Source organism: Grammomys surdaster, unplaced genomic scaffold (assembly GCF_004785775.1).
Source record: "Grammomys surdaster isolate TR1022 unplaced genomic scaffold, NIH_TR_1.0 242, whole genome shotgun sequence".
NCBI classification, from domain to species: Eukaryota; Metazoa; Chordata; class Mammalia; order Rodentia; family Muridae; genus Grammomys; species Grammomys surdaster.
Window position 1 is genome coordinate 4660651 of NW_021604687.1, and position 21998 is coordinate 4682648.

At 39.7% G+C, this 21998-nt stretch overlaps 1 protein-coding gene across 2 annotated transcripts in view; it reads right to left on the reverse strand.

Annotated features, from left to right (window-relative positions):
* Ccdc81 (coiled-coil domain containing 81) overlaps nucleotides 1–21998 on the reverse strand; it is a 46276-nt gene that overhangs the window by 7394 nt on the left and 16884 nt on the right. For both annotated transcript variants that reach the window (XM_028774725.1, XM_028774724.1), the window contains 8 exons: nucleotides 21647–21768; nucleotides 20692–20815; nucleotides 17409–17499; nucleotides 16856–17002; nucleotides 15643–15747; nucleotides 13072–13244; nucleotides 11778–11856; nucleotides 11371–11591 (listed from right to left, as the gene is read on the reverse strand). In XM_028774725.1, the coding sequence (XP_028630558.1) occupies nucleotides 11371–11591; nucleotides 11778–11856; nucleotides 13072–13244; nucleotides 15643–15747; nucleotides 16856–17002; nucleotides 17409–17499; nucleotides 20692–20815; nucleotides 21647–21768 (1062 nt within the window). The remainder of the gene's footprint in view (nucleotides 1–11370; nucleotides 11592–11777; nucleotides 11857–13071; nucleotides 13245–15642; nucleotides 15748–16855; nucleotides 17003–17408; nucleotides 17500–20691; nucleotides 20816–21646; nucleotides 21769–21998) is intronic.

Here is a 21998-nt window from a genome sequence, read left to right on the forward strand (position 1 = left end):
CTCTCTCTCTCTCTCTCTCTCTCTCTCTCTCTCTCTCTCTCTCTCTCCTCTCTTAAGTCGCCTCACTTCCTCTGCTGTTCTAATGAGAGCTGAGCATATTCTATGCCTGATTCATTTTGTCAGATCTTTCTATGATTCATCACTTTGTCTGCCCTTCATTTAGATGTCATCTTCAAACATGGCTGCTTCCTTCTATAAACTAACCTTACTTTCATTGCTTAGGATTAAAGGTCTGTACTAAGGGCATGTCTACATTCCAGCCAAATCACATAGACCTATAAGGTCTTTGGATGTGATCCCTTACCAGAGCAGCTTGTGTTGCTGAAATTAAAATTCCTCTATATACACACACAACACAAACACATACACACATGCACACAATACACACATACACACCCTACACATGTGGACATGCACCACAATACACACATACACACACATGTACACAGCACATATGTGCACACACATACCACATACATATGCATATACACCATACCACAAACACACACACAACACCCAAGCATATATCCCACCACACACACACACAGTTTCCTAGCTTTGTAATAGCAGTAGCTCCTTATTGACTCTGGAACAAGCACTATGCTAAGCTATTTGCAGGAATCATTTAACTCTGGCCATAGATACATGTATTAGCCCTAGAACTAAAAAGAAAACCAGTGGCCTTAAAAGTATGTAGCTTGCTCTTTATCACACAATTAATACAGTGACAAAAGTATGCCAATAAACCAGGATGCATTTGCAAAGTAGTGTCTAGAAACCTAAGTGAGAAGCTGAAGTCAGGGTTCAAAGAAGGGACCGCCGCAGCAGCCTATGTAGACAGGGTGTACCTGCCAGGCTTGGGATAGCAGTGCCTATGACTGAATATAAAATATGTCAAGATTTTAGAAATTTGATATAAATCAAGTCAAGTCTTTTATGCTTGTATGGATTAGACATGACTCCTTGATTTTTATTAAAATAGGAAAGGACGTAGGCAGATTAGGATTCTAACAGAATAAACTTCACAGTTTGACTACTCCCACACCCTCCCTGCTGACAGTCAGAGCCACTCATCATTGTGTCATCCCCAACCTAACACACAATTCATGTCTACCCAACCTGGCACAGAAGGTGATAGACCCCACACTATCCTATTTGGACCATTTCTAATATTTATAAAAATTTAATAATATGACTCTTTGTAAGTATACTGCCTTCTAAAAGGAGTGGATTCTTTGGCCAAAAGCCTTTTTGGAGCTCCTGAGAACCTCAATAATTCTGGCTAATCAAAGATATAAGAATTGATGAACATTTTCAAAGGAAAAATAGTTTCCTACGACAATCTGGGGGGAGATGGGAATTAGGAAATGAATGATGGAAGCCTAGGAAGGAAACAAGAAGATGCTGTGAGACTGAAAGCCAGTGGGACCTTTAAAAATTCCTCACCAGTTACGTGACCGACTGGACATTCTAAGAAACTGAGTGTCTGATGCTTGAGCTTAGAGATCCAGGCACTAAGACAGAATACCTTTGCACATCCTATAACCCCATGATGGAGAAGAGTGTACTGGGAAAATGAGGAAGGATCCATATCTTCTTCCCATCCTGTAACTCCATGATGGGAGAAAACTGTACTGGAAAAATGAGAAAGGATCGATCTACTTGAGTGTGACAGCATATTTTGGCTCAGGTAGTACATCCAATGAGTAGTGATGATATTACAGTTCTTTTAAGACGTTATGCTGTTGTTGGGCTTGCTGGCACACAAGTTTAGTCTTTGTACTAAGGAGGCAGAAGCAGACAGATCTCTCAGTTCAAGGCCAGCCTGGTCTACAAAGCAAGTTCCAAGACAGCCACATTATACAGAGAAAACTTGTCTCAAAAAAACTGGAAGAAGAGCCGAGCAGTGGTGGAGTATGCCTTTAATCCCAGCACTTGGGAGGCAGAGGGAGATGGATTTCTGAGTTCGAGGCCAGCCTGGTCTACAGAGTGAGTTCCAGGACAGCCAAGGCTACACAGAGAAACCCTGTCTTGAAAAACAAAAAAAAATGTCCTTCCTGTGTGCACCGAAGCACTGAGCAGATCTTGGGCTTGAGCACTGCACCCAATCTCACAAAACCCAGAGGAAGTCGGGCTCCCAGGAGCTCTAACCCTGGAATTATCTTAGGTAAGGAGACAGCAACACCCGCCCCAAACAGGGAGTAACTGGGACCCACTGGGACCCAGGAATTCACTTCTGGTCCACGGCACTGGTTCCTTCTGACCTGTGTCGAAGCACTGAACAAATTTTGGGCCTCAGCTCTAACCCCATCAGTGACACCCACCCCAAACAGTTCTGACACAACCAAGATAATAGGAAAGACAGGCTCCAATCAGAAACAGCGCAGGTAGCACTAAGGAGATCCAGATGGCGAAAGGTAAGTGCAAGAACATAAGCATCAGCAACCTAGGGTACTTGGCATCATCAAAACCTAGTTATCCCACACTAGAAAGTCCTGAATTCTCCATATCATCAGGAAAGCAAGATTCAGATTTAAAATTGCTTCTAATGATGATGATAGAGGACTTTAAGGTGGACATAAATACCACTCTAAAAGAAATTGAGGAGAACACAGGTAAACAGGTAGAAGTCCTTAAAGAGGAAACACAAAAATCTCTTAAAGAATTACAAGAAAACACAACCAGACAGGTGAAGGAATTGAATAAAACCATCCAGGATATAAAAATGGAAGTAGAAACAATAAAGAAATCACAAAGGGAAACTACCCTGGAGATAGAAAACCTGGGGAAAAAAATCAGGAGTCATAGATGCAAGCATCAGCAATAGAATACAAGAGATAGAAGAGAGAGTCTCAGGTACAGAAGATACCATAGAAAATATTGACACAACTGTCAAAGAAATCACAAAATGTAAAAAGTGCTAAACACAAAACATCCAGGAAATCAAGGACACAATGAGAAGACCAAACCTAAGGATAGTAGGTATAGACGAGAGTGAAGATTACCAACTTAAAAGGCCAATAAATATCTTCAACAAAATTATAGAAGAAAACTTCCCTAACATAAAGAACAAGATTTCCATAAACATACAAGAAGCCTACAGAATGCCAAATAAACTAGACCAGAAAAGAAATACCTCTTGACACATAATAATCAAAACACCAAATGAACAAAACAAAGAAAGAATATTAAATGCAAGGGAAAAAGGCCAAGTAACATATAAAGGCAGACCTATCAGAATTACACCAGACTTCTTTCCAGATGCTATAAAAGTCAGAAGATCCTGGACAGATGTCATATAGACCCTAAGAGAGCACAAATGCCAGGCCAGGCTACTATACCCAGCAAAACTCTCAATTACCATAGACGGAGAAACCAAGATATTCCATGACGAAACCAAATTTACACAATATCTTTCCACAAACCCAGAATTACAAAGGATAATAGAGGGGAAACTACAATACAAGGAGGGAAATTATACCCTAGAAAGAGCAAGAAAGTAATCTTCTTCCAACAAATCCAAAATAAGATAGACACACAAACAATGCCACCACTAATAACAAAAATAACAGGAAGCAACAATCATTGTTCCTTAATATTTCTTAACATCAATGAACTCAATTCCCCAATAAAAAGACATAAACTAATGTACTGGATACATAAACAGGACCCAGAATTTTGTTGCACACAGGAAACCCATCTCAGTGACAAAGACAGACACTACCTTAGTGTAAAAGGCTGGATGACAATTTTTCAAGCAAATAGTCCTAAGAAACAAGCTAGAGTAGCCATTCTAATATCGAATAAAATCGACTTTCAACTTAAAGGTATCAAAAAGGATAAGGAAGGGCATTTAATACTCGTCAAAGGAAAAGTCAACTAACATGAACTCTCAATTGTGAACATCTGTGCTCCAAATGCAAGAACATCCACTTTCATAAAAGAAATCTTACTAAAGCTCAAAGCACATATTGCACCTCACACAATAAGAATAGTGGGAGACTTCAACACCCCACCCTTGGCAATGGACAGATCATGGAAACAGAAACTAAACAGAGATATAGTGAAACTAACAGAAGTTATGAACCAAATGGATTTAACAGATATCTATAGAGCATTTCATCCTAAACAAAAGAATATAACTTTTTCTTAGCACCTCATGGTACCCTCTCCAAAATAGACCATATAATCAGTCACAAAACAGGCCACAACAGATAGAAGAAAATTGAAATAACCCCATGCATCTTATCAGATCACGGTGGACTAAGGCTGGTCTTCAATTATGACAAAAATAGTGGAAAGCCCACATTCCCGTGGAAACTGAACAACACTCTACTCAATGATAACATGGTCAGGGAAGAAATAAAGAAATTAAAGACTTTTTAGACTTTAATGAAAATGAAGACACATCATACCAAAACTTATGGGACACAATGAAAGCAGTGCTAAGAGGAAAACTCATAGCTCTAAGTGCTTACAAAAAGAAACTGGAGAGAGCATACACTAGCAGCTTGACAACACACCTGAAAACTCTAAAACAAAAAGAAGCAAACACACCAAAGAGGAGTAGATGGCAGGAAATAATCAAACTCAGGGCTGAAATCAACCAAGTAGAAACAAAAAGAACTATACAAAGAATCAATAAAACCAGGAGCTGGTTCTTTGAGAAAATCAACAAGATAGGGAAACCCTTAGCCAGACTAATCAGAAGGCAGAGAAACAGTATCCAAATTAATAAAATCAAAAATGAAAAGGGTGGCATAACAGAAACCGAGGAAATTCAAAAAATCATCAGATCCTACTACATAAGCCTATAGTCAACAAAATTCAAAAATCTGGATGAAATTGACAATTTTCTAGACAAATACCAAGTACCGAAGTTAAATCAGGAGCAAATAAACCATTCAAAGAGTCCAATAACCCCTAAAGAAATAGCAGCAGTCATTAAAAGTCTCCCCACAAAAAAAAAAGTCCAGGACCACAGGGTTTTAGTGCAGAGTTCTATCAGACCTTCAAAGAAGGTCTAATACCAATTCTCTATAAACAGTTCCACAAAATAGAAACAGAAGGAACACTACCCAATTCATTCTATGAAACCACAATTACACTCATACCTAAACCACACAAAGACCCAACAAAGAAAGAGAACTTCAGACCAATCTCCCTTATGAATATCAATGTAAAAGTACTCAATAAAATTCTCACAAACCTAATCCAAGAACACATCAAAACAATTACCCATCATGATCAAGTAGGTTTTATCCCAGAAATGCAGGGAGGGTTCAATATTTGGAAATCCATCAATGTAAACCACTATATAAACTAACTCAAAGGAAAAAAAAAAAACACCTGATCATCTCACTAGATGCTGAGAAAACATTTGACAAAATTGAACACTCCTTCATGATAAAAATCTTCGAAAGATCAGAAATCCAAGGCCCATACCTAAACATAGTAAAAGCAATATACAACAAACCAGTAGCCAACATCAAACTAAATGGAGAAAAACTTGAAGCAATGCCACTAAAATCAGGGACTAGAAAAGGCTGCCCACTCTCCCCCTACCTATTCAATATAGTACTGGAAGTCCTAGCCAGAGCAATTAGGAAACAAAAGGGATACAAATTGGAAAGGAGAAGTCAAAATTTCACTATTTGTAGATGATATGATGGTATACTTAAGTTACCCCAAAACTTCCACCAGAGAACTCCTAAACCTGATAAACAACTTCAGCAAAGTGGCTGGATATAAAATTAACTCAAACAAATTAGTACTTTTCCTCTACTCAAAAGGTAAACAGGCTGAGAAAGAAATTAGGGAAATGACACCCTTCACAATAGTCACAAATAATATAAAATACCTTTGTGTGAACCTAAGCAAACAAGTAAAAGATCTATATGACAAGAACTTCAAGTCTCTGAAGAAAGAAATTGAAACAGATCTCGGAAGACTGAAAGATCTCCCATGCTCATGTATTGGAAGGATTAATATAGTAAAAATGGCCATCTTGCAGAGAGCAATCTACAGATTTAATGCAATCCCCATCAAAATTCCCACTCAATTCTTCAGAGAGATAGAAAGAGCAATCTTCAAATTCATTTGGAATAACAAAAAACCCAGGATATCAAAAACTATTCTCAACAATAAAAGAACTTCTGGGGGGAATCGCCATCCCTGACTTCAAGCTGTACTACAAAGCAATAGTGATAAAAACTGCATGGTACAGAGACAGGCAGGGGGATCAATAGAATAGAATAGAAGACCCAGAAATAAACCTCATATCTATGGTCTCTTGATCTTTGACAAAGGAGCTAAAACCATCCTGTGGAAAAAAAGACAGCATTTTCAACAAATAGTGCTGGTTTAACTGGAGGTCAGCATGTAGAAGAATGCAAATTGACCCATACTCATCTCCTTATACAAAGCTCAAGTCCAAGTGGAACAAGGACCTCCACATAAAACCAGCTTACACTGAAACTAATAGAAAAGAAAATGGGGAAAAGCCTCAAACACATGGGCACAGGGGGAAAGCTCCTGAAAAGAACACCAATGGCTTATGCTCTAAGATCAAGAATTGACAAATGGGACCTCATAAAACTGCAAAGCTTCTGTAAAGCAAAGGACACTGTCAATAGTACAAAGTGGCAATCAACAGATTGGGAAAAGATCTTTACCAATCCTACATCTGATAGCGGGCTAATATCCAAGATATACACAGAACTGAAGAAATTAGACTAGACAATCAAATAACCCTATTTTAAAAAATGGGGTACAGAGCTAAAAAAGAATTCTCAACTGAGGAATATCAAATGGCCAAGAAGCACTTAAAGAAATGTACAACATCCTTAGTCATCAGGGAAATGAAAAGCAAAACAATCCTGATATTCCACCTCACACCAGTCAGAACGGCTAAGATCAAAAACTCAGGTAACAGTAGATGCTGGCGAGGATGTTGAGAAAGAGGAACACTCCTTCATTGTTGGTGGGATTGTAAGCTGGTACAACCACTATGGAAAGCAGTCTGGCGGTTCCTCAGAAAATTGAACATAGTATTACCTGAGAACCCAGCTATACCACTCCTGGGCATATACCCAAAAGATATTTCAACATACAACAGTGACACATGATCCACTATGTTCATAGCAACCTTATTTATAATAGCCAGAAGCTAGAAAGAACAGCTGTGTCCTTCAACAGAGGAATGGATACAGAATGGAGTACACAATGGAGTACTATTTAGCTATTTAAAACAATGAGTTCATGAAATTCCTAGGCAAATGGATAGAACTGGAAAATATCATACTGAGTGAGGTAACCCAATCACAAAAGAACACACATGGTATGCACTTACTGATAAGTGGATATTAACCCAAAAACTCACCATACCTAAGATACAATGCATAGACCACATGAAGCTCAAGAAGAAGGAAGACCAAAGTGTGGATGCTTCAGTCCTTCTTAGAAGGAGTATCAAAATACTCAACCAGAGCTCCCAGGGTCTAAACTTCCAGTCTGGAAACACAAAGGGAGGAACTGATGGCTCCACCTGTATAGGTAGTTGAGAATGGACTTGTCAGGCATCAGTGGAAGAGGAGGGAGGGCCTTGGTCCCTGAAAGTTTGAATTCCCTAGTGTTGGGGAATTTGAGAGCAGGGAGGCGGGAATGAGTAGATGGTGGGGGCACACCCTCACAGAAGTAGGAGGGGAATTGGATAAGGGGGTTTGGGGAGAATGGGAGAGAGGTAACATTGAAAGGTAAATAAATAAAATATCCAATAAAAAACAGATAATGGATCTGGCGATTGCAGTCGAGCAGTGGAGACTTTTTGGTAACAATTTATTATAGGGATTTCATATACTCCTCAAGGACAAGGTATTGTGGAAGAGACCCATGGAACTTTAAAAAGATTGGTGAGACATACTGTTGCTGAGACAAATAATAATGCCAACCTGTGAGCTTCCTGAGTACCCTGACAAGGGTGACTGGGGAGCTGTATTGGACATATGTCCCTGACCCACCTTTGCTTGACTATATCCCAGATGGGACAAGCTGCCTTGCCTCAAGTTTTTAGACCGTGTGGGATAGAGAATTGAAAAGAGAAATGATAATGTCTCTTGTATTCTTCTTAAAGGTGACCGGCTATTAGGACTCAATCATGTACTGGTCTAGAAATCAATCCAATATTGGAAATAACATTCTACTTTTGGAAGGCTGGATCTGGACATTGTCAGGGACATATTTGGAAGTTAGCTGCAGTTCTCTATGATGTTATGATAGCAAGAGATAAAGTTGGGACAGGATCTGGATTTCAAACAAGGGTTAGTGCATGTTTTAAGGCTCTTTTAATTGTCAAGCTAAAATTGGTTTTGTCTCTTCTACAGTATTTATTGTAAGCTGCATTGACTGTATAATTTCCAATTGTGTTAGTGTGTTGAAACCTGGCATGTCTGTTATGGGAGTCTATCAACCAGCTTTTGTCTTACTGCCCTGAGTATTAGAAAACCTTGATTCATGGGGAAAAAAAGCTTGAAAGAGCTGAAAGAAGTAAGTTAGGCTTTAAGCAGAAGCAAGAGGGTAGCAGGATTGATTATTGCTGGTATAATAGCTTTAATTCCATTAATTGCTAGCACCTGCTTCTGCAATAGCATTGACACAAGGAGTTAAGACAACTATTTTTGTTAGCCATCTAGCAAAAAAATGTTACTAATGTATTGAGTATACAAAAGGACTTATATAGGTATCTGAAACAATAGATGATGCTCTATAACCTATTCAAATTATCTGAAGGAGGTTCAGGGTTCCTGAGTTAGGAGCCATCCCACGTGTCATGACAAATATCATTGGAGTAGTGTTACTTTTGAAATTTACAATGATTGTCATTATAATTAGAAAAAGTGTAAAGACACTTGGAAGATATTTGACATAATCCTAACACCTCTCTAGGTATGTTAACTTTCCATAGTGAGATTATGAATTTCAAGAATGCTGCTCTGTTGAGCTTTGATGCTGCAGATAATGCCAATAAAATTATCCATGTCCTGAATTCAGTATTTCCATTTTGGTCAAACCTCAGGAATGGCATATATAGCTTGATCAGGCCAGCCCTTGTTGTTCTGGAAATACTTTTATTCCTGCCCATCGTGTTAAAGATTGTGTCTAACTACATCAACAGGCTGGCAGACAAAGTACATGACTTCAGACTGATAATGGAACCCCAGACAGAATTATTAATTTAACAGGCTGGCAGGTCAAGAACAGGTAAGATTCTGCACAGAGCCTTACCAATCTAAGACAGAAGTGCATTGCTTTTGATAATCCATATTCCATGATGGGCAAGGAAGGCATTCTTGGCAGAACGACTTAAGACAGGCTCAGTCTTGTTAATGAAATAAAAAAGGAGGAGAGGTGGTCTGCCTTTGGGGCTGCTTGGCAAGAATCTGACATGGCCCAAGGACAAGGAAATGGGCTGCCTAGTAGGAATATGACATTGGCCAAGGACAAGGAAGTAGGCTTCAGGCAGGAATCTGACATTAGACTAGAACAAAGAAGCAATTCCAGGTAGGAATCTAAATCTTAGGCTATAATAAAGAAGTAATCTCAGGAATCTAAATATTAGGCTAGAACAAAGAAGTAATTTCAGACAGGAATCTAAATTTTAGGTTAGAAGAAAGAAGTAGGCTTCAGACATGAAAATGGCCTTGGGCTAGGATAGGGAAGTAGACTCAAATACTTTGGTCATCCTGATAAGCCTTTAGAAACAGTGATCATGGGAGCGTTCATGTAATTGGGTTTAATGCCTTGGGGTTTGTTTGTTTGTTTTTCTTTTTGACTATTTGTGTTTATTGTATTGCTTATTCCTTGACTGTTTGCATCTATTATATTGCTAGACCCTCAACCTAGAACTGATCTTAATACATGCATGTAATCAAAATGATATAAAAACATAAAGGAAGAAGGGGTATAGGATGGGGGGCTCTAGGGGAAAGGGGATGACATCTGTATTGTAAATAAACAAAATATCCAATTACAAAAAACTTGGAAGAAGAAAAAAGGAAGGGGGGGGAGAAGTTACTGTTGTTATACTGTGATATAAGGGGAAACATGGAGTGGGAACTTAAAAGGTGGAGATCAAGAGAGGGGTATTTTTTCTTCTTCTAAGAAATATTCTTTTCCATTTACACAATGGAGTATTACTCAGCTATTAAAAACAATGAATTCGAGAAATTCTTAGGTAAATGGATGGAACTAGACAATATCATCCTGAGTGAGGTAAGCCAACCACAAAAGAACACACATGGCATTCACTCACTGATAATTGGATATTAGCCCAGAAGCGTGAAATATCCAAGAGTCAACTCACAGACCACATGAAGCTCACGAAGAAGAAAGACCAAGTGTGGGTGCTTTGGTCCTTCTTAGAAGGAGTAACAAAATACTCAAGGGAGCAAATATGGAGACAAAGTGTGGGACAGAAACTGATGGAGGGGTAGTCTGGAGACCATTTCACCTGGATATACATCCCATATGCAGTCACCAAAGGTAGACAATGATGTGGAAGTCAGGAAGTGCATGCTGACAGGAGCCTGATATGGGTATCTCCTTAGAGGTCTGCCAGAGTCTGTCATATTCAGAGGCAGATGCTCACAGCTAACCATTGATCAAAGGGTTCTCAATGGAGGAGTTAGAGAGAAGGCTGAAGGAGCTGAAAGGGTTTGTGGCCCCACGAGGAGAGCAACAATACCAACCAAGCAGAGCTCTCAGGGTCTAAACCACCAACCTGGGAGCACATATGGAGGGACCCGTGACTCCAGCTGTATATGTAGGGGAGGATGGCCCTGTCGGGCATTGGTGGGAAAGGAGATCCTTGGTCCCATAAAGACTGGACGCCCAGTGAGGGAGAAATCAAGGGTTGGGAGGTGGGAGTGGGGAGGTAGATGGGGATACATCCTCCTAGAAGCAGGAGAAGGGGGGATGGGATAGGGAGTTCCTGGGTGGGGTCGGGGTGGGGGGGAATGGGGTAAGGGAATAACATCTGAAATGTATATAAAATATCCAATTAAAAATTTTATAAAAAGAAATATTCTTTTCATTGGATGAGTTATAAGAATTTAAAAAAGTGAGATGTGTAATGAATTTAGAATAGCATAACTCCTCAATATGTTAACTACTTTTGCTCTCTACTATTGTTACAAGGAAAGAAAGCTGGGAGAGATGCAGGAAGGGACGGGGAGGGAAGGGATTGTGAAAGGAGTAGGAAGGGAGTGGGAGCACAGAGGGAAGTGGAAGGGAAAGGAGTGGGAAGGGAATGGGAGGGCAGTGGGAGGGCAGTGGGAAGGGAAGGAACAGGAGTCAGACCCAGGCTCTTCTTACTCTCTCTGCGTCCTCTGAAGCATCTGCAGATCTCGCCTCTGGTCCACCAGCTGGTTCAGGATGGTGTTCCTCTTGTGGCTGGCAGCTGCCTCCATCTGATGCTTCATGCAGCTCTGCTCTCTCTTTCGTCTTTCGACCTCCATTTCTCCCTCGTTCTTACCAAAGATGGGCTCAGCAGAGTCAGGCTCAAACATTGGCAGCTGGGAAGGTTTGTTCTTTACCTGAAATGAGCAACACATAATGGACAACTCAGTAAAATACCAGCACCAAGGTTTATGAGAATGAACAAGGATCTCAGAACCTACCAAACATATGACATGCATGCATGTTTACAGCATTAGGTGCTTGTTTGTAGAATAGTATTAATGTGTTGTGTAATCTTAAAATAGTGATCACTATCTTCCTACCTGTGCATCCAAAGCTCTCTTGTAGTACTGTGTTTCTTCCATCTTCTCTTTTAGATATTGAGCTCTTTGTGCAGCAAGTCTGGTGGTTAAGAAGTAGAGAAGGTGAGAGAGACATTTTACATACTCTACATTTATACACATTTTACATACAGCACAGCAACACAAGTTGGCATTTTCAAACATGTTCACTATTAATAAGAATGTACACATGGTACATAAAAACTCATCTTTCATTCTGAGACCTCTAATTATAAGTAAAAAGTAATTCAAGTTCACAGGTTCTTGGACACTGTGTTGTACAAAGGGCAGGCAGGACAGGTATAAGAAGATGATGGGTCATATCGTCCAGATGGGATGAATATGGTATATACCCTCCCCACCCCATACATACTCACAAATCCTTTCTTAAAATCTAGACAAGAAGGAGCATAACTATACTTTCTCTAAGCAGATTCAATATACAATTCTTCTTTAAAAAAGTAATCCACCCGATTAGAATGTATAGTCATCATATGAAACTTGCCAAAGACCTGTACGATCCATAAAATTGATATCAATAGACATATTTTAGACCAGTATATTTTTGGGGGCACAGAAACCAACTTACTGTTTATTGTAGCAGTCCCTGCTCATGCTATACAATTACTGTCCTGGCTTCAGCAGCAAAAGTAGGAGGCCTCTAAGGTAGATATGAATTTCATGGCCCTGGCCCTACCCTCAGCATCAGACAACACGACCTAATCAGAGTCTCCTTCCTGAAAATTCAGAATTAAGGCTAACATTCTCCAAGTTCAAGATAGAATCAAAGTGATGCCAACTAAGAAACTTGCCATAAGCAAAAAGAAAAACACTCCACACTACTTTTCCATCCCTGGTTCTAGGGTCACCTGTATCCTCCATATATATGTACCCCAGGTTTTATGGAACATACTACAGGCTTATAATAAGACCCAAGCTTTCCCAATGGAGTCATTTGGGCATCTCACAGTTGATAATGATACCTGCTCAAAATATGTTCCTTCCTTCTTGTATCTACAAGTACTGGCAATCATAAGCAGTATAAAATACTGCTCTGTAATTACAGTACTTTTAGATTGCCAGTTGTTGCAGTAACTATAGGAATGGTGGCTTTCTCTGTTTAATGCAGTTACACTATGGTGCTGGCTGTTATTTAGGTTTGTTTATTCAATTGGCTACAGAGGTGCTAATGACATTTTGAATGCTTATTCAATCCCACATAGAAATTAGCTTGACAGAAAACGTTCATCTTTTCAGGCACATATGATGGACTCACTCCTCTGTGAGCTGCACTTGCTCCAAGCGGTCCATCAACTCTCTGTTTTGTCTTTGCTTTATTTCCTTCTCCCGTTTGCTTTCCATTTGTTTCAGGAGACTTTGGGAATATTCCTCCTGCTTAAAAGCATTAATCTCAGGACTAAGAGGTCGTTTATCAAAGAGAAAGGATTTCTGAAATGAAACACAAGCAATTCTCTTATGGGCATGTACCAGAAAGTAAAGTTAACAATACAACTAACTTGATTTCTAACATTTGACCAGCCCGCAAAACATAAACCAGCCAGTATTTAGATAACCTGTAGACTTAAAATATGAGCATGTTCCATGATAAAGCTGAGATAAGGTAGGTGCTCAGCCTCCTTCTAAGCTAGCAATTAGCATCATTTGGAAGGAAGAAGGAATTCTGCATATAGAAGCATGGATAAGGACATGCAGAGGTGGAAAGAGAGGTTTCTGAATATCTTCTGTGAGCCTAGACATTCAAGAACTGCTGATCTGTGGTCAAGATCAAAGGTCAGAGACCTTGCTCTTGTCTGCTCCATTCTGCTGTAGGAAACAGTGATAGTGTCATCTGGCCGTTTAAGTTTGTAATAACCGCTGTGAAGCCCTAATCATATCAAGAACCTGAGGACAGGGTGAAATCGCCTGACAGTTTTCCAAGCAGAGGAATGATTGCCTCCACTGCAAATACCAAGGGGTCCTCCAGTGAGAGAAGATGAGAGATGCATTGCGGAAACACAGGGAACAAGAAGCAGAAATAAACAAGCTCAGGAGATGGGGGTGGGGCAGCCGTACAGAGTCAGGTGGGGCAAAGAAATTTGCCTATATCCAAAATCTACAGCAATTTGAATTTCATTTTTGGTTCAATGGGATACTATTGGAAGAACTAAACAGGAGAGAAATGTACTTTAAGACTTTTTAAAGATCATTTGGCTTCTGTGTGAAGAACTGGCTGTAGGTAACAACTGAAAAGACAGAAGTTTGCCTATAATGTGTCCTGGGGAAAGATGGTTACGCTGATGATAAAGAGATTAAGACAAACTTTGGCTATCCTTGGGAGATGAATGAAACTAGACTTGTAGATAATTGCACTTGAGGGAGAGAAAAAGAAGCCAGAAATCAATCACTCCTACATAAAGTGTGCAATGTGCTGCCTAGAAATGGCAGCCTGAACAGAAGCTTAACTCTGTGACATTGACATAATCCAACTAACTTACTCACATGAAAAGACAGGGAAGACCAGATTAGGATAGAGTCAGAACTTCCATCTTAGTATTTCTACAAAGAGGCACAAATTGGGGCCATAGCTTCTACTGTAGGAGGCAGAGAGCGGGTCTAAATGCCAAGAGCCCAGTGCTTTCTTTCCCTCCTTGATGCTCTTGCCTGGAAATTGCTTCCTTCATTTTCTTCTTTGTCTAGCTCTTTACATGCAGAAAACAGTCCTAGATCCCTAATCTGGATTAAGTGACCTTCTCCTCGATCATATGGTGCTCTTTTCACGCTGCTATACTACACTCAGTTCTTTGAGGTTCTGTCTCCTCATGACTAATACCTCATTAGAATAAGGAATTTATACTGCTAGATGCCAACAGAATGACCAGTCTACGGGGGCTCAGTATGGTCTAACAATGAGTAACTGCATTTCTAATATATCTTTGTGGAGAATATTTGTATCAATAGTGGTATGAAGATAAATTCAGGCAGAAACAAAGGGAGACCCGATGGTTGAGGATGTGAAGGGAAGGGAGGGGCTTGCCTCCATCTAAAGTGGATCTTCTCAAGCCTTAATTCACTCAGATCCCCTGGAGATCTCACCCCAGTTCACATCCACAGGGTGGGAGTCTAGGGCAAGCCCCTTGAAAGTTTTCCTTGCTAGCCAGTTCCTGAATGATGTCAGTGCTGCTACTTTCTCTTAGATCCTAGGTCTAGGTGTTAGGATCCTGCTGCTCACCTTTCCCAAGGACTGGTTGGCAAAGACTATAATTAGCAAGAGTTGTAGCCATTAGTAGAAATCAGACTGTGACTGTGAATGCTTTGAAGGTAGACCCTCAACACCTGCACAGATCACTTTCCTACTCAGGTACTTTCAATGGCACAAGCTGCAGCATAGGATATTGACCTCAAAGTCTTACAGGGGATTTAGAATTAGCAATAGAATTTTTTATGTCATTAAAAGAAATACAATTTTAATGAAATTCAAAGAGATGCTCATTGCCTTAATATTACCCCAACACATCTAGCAGAACTCTAAGAGCAGGCATTACACAGCAGGGCATCCCATGACCCAGCTTCTGAATAGGAAAATGGCAATCACCCAGAGACAGAAAGATTCCCCAAAAGAAATTACAGAAACTTCTGAAAGTTATAGAAAGTCACGCCATTCCATATAAAGAAGCACATATACAAATAATTTTTTAAAAAGTAGAGATTTATAAAGATCCAATTGTCTAAGAAAAAGACATTACTTACATGATAAAAACTTTGATAGGAAACAATTTGGCAGAAAATGCACAAAATCTCTTTTTTTAGTTTCACTTATATGAAATCAATAGAACTATTAGAGACTCACATAAAATTCGGGTTTCTCATTCTTGTGATTCCTGATAGCTTCAGCAACTCCGAGGTTATAGGCAGCGTTCTTCTGGTTCTGCTCTCTGGCAGTCATGCTCTTCACCTATCAAAGAACAGGGCTGTTTTCACTTAATCACAAAATATGATCTTCAGAACTCTTCATTCTGTCAGGTGGTAGTGGCACACACCTTTAATCCCAGAACTTGAGAGGCAGAGACAGGCAGATCTTTGTGAGTTTGAAGCCACCCTGGTCTACAGAGTGAACTCCAGAATAGGCAGGACTACATAGTGAAACACTATCTTTAAAAAAATTTATTCTATATTAATTAATTATTAATTAATTACATTTATTGATACATTCCATTCTTTCAATTCTATGCCATATATTCCAACTGACATAGAAACTTGTTTGTACTCAGTGGCACTTTCTGATGTCTTTAAAGACTTGTAGACATGAGGTAAGTAAAGTGTTTTTTTATTATTATCATTCCCCATTCTTGGATTCTAGACACCATCACTATAACAATACTAAGAGGAATGGAAGAGTTTTGCCACAAATGCAGGACACAGTAGCAGCATCATTATCAGAGACCACAGAAACCTGAGTGGAGAAAGCATTAAGGAGCCTTTCTGTGCCCCCTCCCTTTTGAGATAGGCCATGACTTTAAAAGATATATAAGGCTTGATCAGATTTATATTTTATCAGAAATCAAAAACAGCAATATAAATCCTTCATCTTCACTTTTAATTTTGAAATCAGTTTGGTTCAGTTAAGTCATACTCCATCACTGAGGGAAGTCAAGGCAGAAACTGAAGGAAAGAGTTGAATCAGGGGCCATGGAGGAACAATGCTGGTTTGCTCTCCATGGCTTGCCCGGTCTGCCTTATATAACCCAGGACCATCAGCCCAGGGGTGGTACTGCCCATCAGTTTGATGGGCCTTCTCACATCAATCACTAGTCATGCAGTGACTGCATACAAAACATGTAGAGGCCTTTTCTCAATTGAAAATAGTGCTGCTTCCAAATGACTCTAGTTTGGATCAAGTTAACATAAAACCAACCAACCACACCACCTAAGTTTTAGCCCAGCAGCATACAAATGATTAAATGTGTTACAGTGCAAACATGTGCAGAATATGCTTAGTTGAGTCTAAAAATGGAGTCTTGCTGACCAATGTCCAACCATCTCCAGCTGAAGTGTTAGGCTACCTGGTTTTTGAAGAAAGCCTCTTGGTCTTTCAGAATTTGGTACTGCTGCATGAGCCGCTCATCTTCTATCTCTCTCCTCCTCCTCTCATCGCCATAGTACAACGGGAAGTTTCGTTGTGCTCGTTGCAAACACACATAGCACATTTCCTACAGTTTCAAATTTCAGGACAAATTAATTTATACATTTTCCTCTTTTTTGTATTCATTTACTCTATTCCCTTCACATGCTCTCCAAAGACTGAGTTTGTCAAGAAGAGTTTTTCATAAAAGAATATATTGGGAATTATAGTATCTAGTATGCAATTAGCAAAAGGAGCTGTACAGCGTAAATCTCATAAATAAAAGGATTTAATGAACTCTCAGAGGAGCTAAAAATTAAGGATTTCTTAATCCCTTTCTCTTAAGGAGATCTTAACTACAGGCAAATCTCAGTCCAGACACTTGAGTATGACCATAGATTATATTAAGAAGGAGTGATTCCCAGAATTCTCTTGGAGAGACAGAAGTCAAAGCAGGAGCTTGGGTGGGCTTTATTCAGTTGAAGGCACTGTACCTGTCCTGCCTTATTATGATCCTGGCAAGCTGGGGCTGGAGATGTTTTGGGCTTCTCGTTGTCATTTCTCTGACAACCTGGAGATGTCACGCTTCGAAGACAATGGAACGCAAATGAATGTTTAATACAATGTGGCTTCTAGAACAATGATCATTTTAAAGATTCTTTTAATTATGTGAACTTGTATGCGCGGCTGTGTGTGGGTGTGGGTGGGTGTGTGAGTATATGGCTGTATGGGTGTGTGGGTATGTGCACACGAGTGCCTACAAAAGCTGAAATTGAATGTTGGATGCCCTAGAATTGAAGTTACAGGTGGTTGTGTGTCATTTGACATGAGTGTTAGGAACCAAACTTAGGACCTCTGGAAGAATAGTGAGTGTTCCTCACCAAGGATTTATGTCCAGCCCCAGGACAGTGACAATTTTAGAGACAAATGTAAACATAAGATAAAGAAAAAAAGGCATCCTGGCTCCTGAGGCAGAGGCAGATCTATAGAGATAGATCTCTGTGATTTCAAGGCCAGCCTGATCTACATAACCAGAGCAGGACAGCCAAAGTTATACAATAGAGAGATCGTGTCTTTAAAAAAAAAAAAAGGATAAGGAAAAAGTATCTCAGTTGTTCCTTTCAGAATAGCTGCATGCATCCAATTTAAGAATCTGTACTTCATATCAGAGTTGGGTTTGAATTCATTTTGTAGTTTGCAAGGTAGGTGATGTCAAGAAGCTATGTCATTTTGGAAATCCTCAGTTACAACTTCTGGGAAATGGGGATAAATTCATTCATTTCACAAAAACACAATGCCCACTTGCCATGTGATTCTTCTAGATGCAGGAAACACAATGCAAACAAAACCCAGGCACACACAATTCTCTATCCTCAAGGACTTGGACATTGATGGGGATAGCCAGCCAGTAATAATGTAAGTATACTCCATGGGGATAATAAAGTGTGCACTGAAGAAAGGGAGTGGTAAATCACAATCAAATTCCCAGGAACGTTCCTACCAAGAAGGAAACACTGGCATAAATACCAGGAGGAAGTGAGATGAACAATGTGGACTCCAAATAGGAAAAACATTTCAGGAGAGTGAATGGGAGCAAAGTCCTGGAGACGGGAACATTCTTGGATCTGTGTTGCTGGAGCAAGTAAAGGATGAGAAGCATGGGAGAAAAGTCAAGTCAGAGCCCAGGCAGGACCCTTGCTGCCAAGAGAAGGACTATATCTCTTGCAGGGGAGTGGGGGAGCCTGGAGGGTTTAGGTAGTAGATGCCATCATCTGTCTTACACAGGATTATTTTGACTAAAGCACTGAAGAAAAACAAATGGATACTGTGCTGGTTAAATAACAACTTGACAGCATCTAGGATAATCTAACAAACAAACCTCTAGGAGGGTTTGTGAGAGCATTTCCAGAATGGGCTAGCCTAGGTTGGTAAGACCCACCCTGGTCCTAGAGATACCATTCTATGACCAGGATGAATGAAAATAACAAAGCAAGCTAAGCATCAGCATCCATTTCTATCTACTTTCTGACCTCGACAGCTGTTCAAAGCTCCTGTGCCATGATGTGCCCACCTTGAATTGTGATCCAAAATAAGATCCCTCTTTCTTAAGCTGCCTTTATCAGACATTTAATTACAGCAACAAGGAAAGTAATATAAAAATAATAGTGAAGAATAGTAGAGCAGTGGACCAGGGTAGTAGCAGCAGAGGTCATGAGGATTGGCTCCGTTGTAGATGTGTCGGCTAGATGTGCTGAAGATGCAGATGGCTGAATTTTCTGATAGGATACGGAACATAGTCTTCCTCTCTATACCACAGAGTGCTTCCTACCACAATCCTACTCCCCTCCTCATAGTCTCCTTCTCTTATGTCACACAGGTTCTAGCCCCTTGTCAGAAGCCAAGAAGTGAGGTCACACAAGATATGGAAATGGTTTCCAATATTACTCAGGAAACTTGCTTTAAATATTATATTTGCCAGGCTTTTAACTGTACAATTTGAGTGTTATGCTAACAATGTAACAGAGAAGAACACATAGGGAAATACTTCTACACAAAGCAAACTCTCAAAGTAAAATGGCCAAGCATTTTAAGCATCTGAGAACCAAGAGAATCTCTGCTAGCATCCCAACAAATGAGTTAATTCAGTACCAAGGAAATGAAGGCAATGACGCAAAAGATAAATTTACTATTAAACCAGTACTCTCAGTGGGGAGAGGTGAGCATTGATAAACTGGAAAAGCATGGAAAGTAATTAAAAGAGAGACCAAAGTCCCACCAACATGGTGGAAGAGAACTGACTCCTCAAAGTGGTCCTCTATTAAAACAAAAAAGGCAAGGAAAATGTAACCTCTATATTAATAAAATATATAATATATAAAACACAAACAACCTATACTTACATTTAAAATAAAACTGAGAATGCTATTTTAAATGCAGCACAAAGATAAAAGAAAGGAAATGTATTTTAAAAGTAGAGAAACAGAGACAAGATTCAGAAACTCAATGTCTATTTCTTAGGAGCCAAACTATGAAACAAAGGAAATAGGAAAGAACAACATTCTAGAAAACAGTGGCTAAGGATTTTTCCAGAAAGTCACAACTCCTGTGAAGAGTGAGAAATACAAACACTAAGACAGGAAACTGTTAAAAGCTACAAGAGAGAACAGATTAGACGTCTCTTTGGGACACCTAACAGAAGAAAGTAGAGAAACTTCATTAAAATGTTGAGCAAAAATTAACTAAGAGCCAAGGATCAGCAACATGACACTAATCTACTTGTGCAGTAAAAAGCCTAACCCTACCTAACAGAGACCTTGCCCAAAGAATCACTACAGAAGACATCCCAAAGACAGCAAAAAAGCAAAAAATATGGGTGAATAAAGAAGAAATGGAGTGTCAGACCCATGTGGCAAACTTGCATTCCATTTAACGTCTGTAGAAAACTATCACATGATACCTAAGCATCCTGACAATGCCTATAGAGTTGAGAAGTCATTTTTGAAAGCAATTAGGCAGGCTGAGTACTCCCTGTGCTATTTCTGCCTCAGCTGAGTAACATTTATTCCCCTTACCTATAATGTATCATCTGTCACATGTGTCAGGATTTTCCTTTAGATTATCAGCCCTGGTCACCTCTATAATCCCCATTACCTCCCACATAGAATGTTCTCAATAACAATTAATAAAGGATTGGAAGCATTATTAAGATGCCCTGTGTCATGGAAGACTTCAAAATTATATTTAGTAAGATGCAAGAGAAAAAAGTCAATGAATTACTTTTCAGAGGCTGTGATCTTCCCACCATTCCCACTTCGCTCAAACTTGTCCAGCAAGCTGACACTTGTCACTTTAGTAGGAGAGATAGCTTGCCTATCACGATGTTTCTTGGGTGATGAGATCTCTAAAATAAATAACAAATGCATATAACAAGTGACATTCTCTTCGATTCTCAAACAGCTAAATAGGTAGCTAAATACACACATAAATTCTGATGGTTTTTACCAAGGAATAGTTTCATGTAAGATGTGCTCTTTTGTTTAAATATCTCTCACCCTATTAAAACAGAGTGTGCCCTAGAGTTGACCTCATGCATTTATGCTATTTATCAGGACCTGGTCAAGCAGCAGTGATCCAGCCACCAAACAGATAATAGTATAAGAGGCTGAGAGTCATAGGGTTAAAGCAAGTTACAGAGTTCCAGGAATAAAAGGTGTTTATAAGAAATAATAATATTATTATTGATAGTTATTGATGAATCTAAAAGTTGTAGTTTAAAGTGAAATGTCCCCCCATAGACTCATGTCTAGACTACTTGGTCCCCAGTGGGCAATCCTGTTTGAGAAGGTTAAGAAGGAGCCTTTAAGAGGATAGGACATTGCTGAGATTGCAGGGAGGCAGGTGGAATCACTGAGGGTGAGCCTTGAGGTTTTAGAGGTGGGCTCTACTTCCTGATCAGTCTGTGCTTCCTGGCTCCAGATACAACCGGACCCGCTGGCCTTCTGCCTTGCCATGCTTAACCCCTGGAACCGAATCATAAGCCAGAAAAAACCTGTCCTTCCTTAAGTTGCTTCATGTCAGATATTTTTTCATAACAACCAGAAAAGTAACTAATACATTAACCTTACTTACCTTGATATTTATTTACTTATATTTACATATAAGTTACTAAGCAATACTACCTAATGCATAAGAGTCTAGAATAATAGACTGTACCCACAAACCATTGGCATACCCCTGGTTCCTTCTTCTTTGTCTGACTGGTCTTTCAACTTGATCTTCCTTGGTCTGTTCTCTCCACCTTCCTCTCCGAAGACCTCCATGGGTGGTTTGTTCTCCGTTTCTTTGTGCTCAATCCTAAGAATGAATCAAAATGTTTGTCCTCTCTTCTGGTCCGGAACCTATGACTGTGTGAACTCTCAATTCTGGGAAGCAACCCACCTCCTCTATGATTTCACAACACACATACTTCCTTCAAGGGGGTGAACTATTTGCCTTGCTAAATGTGTAGCATGAACTCTATTTGAGGCCAAATTTGGGAATCTGCAAAGACCACATACCCTCGTACTATGAGCCCAAAAAGAGCT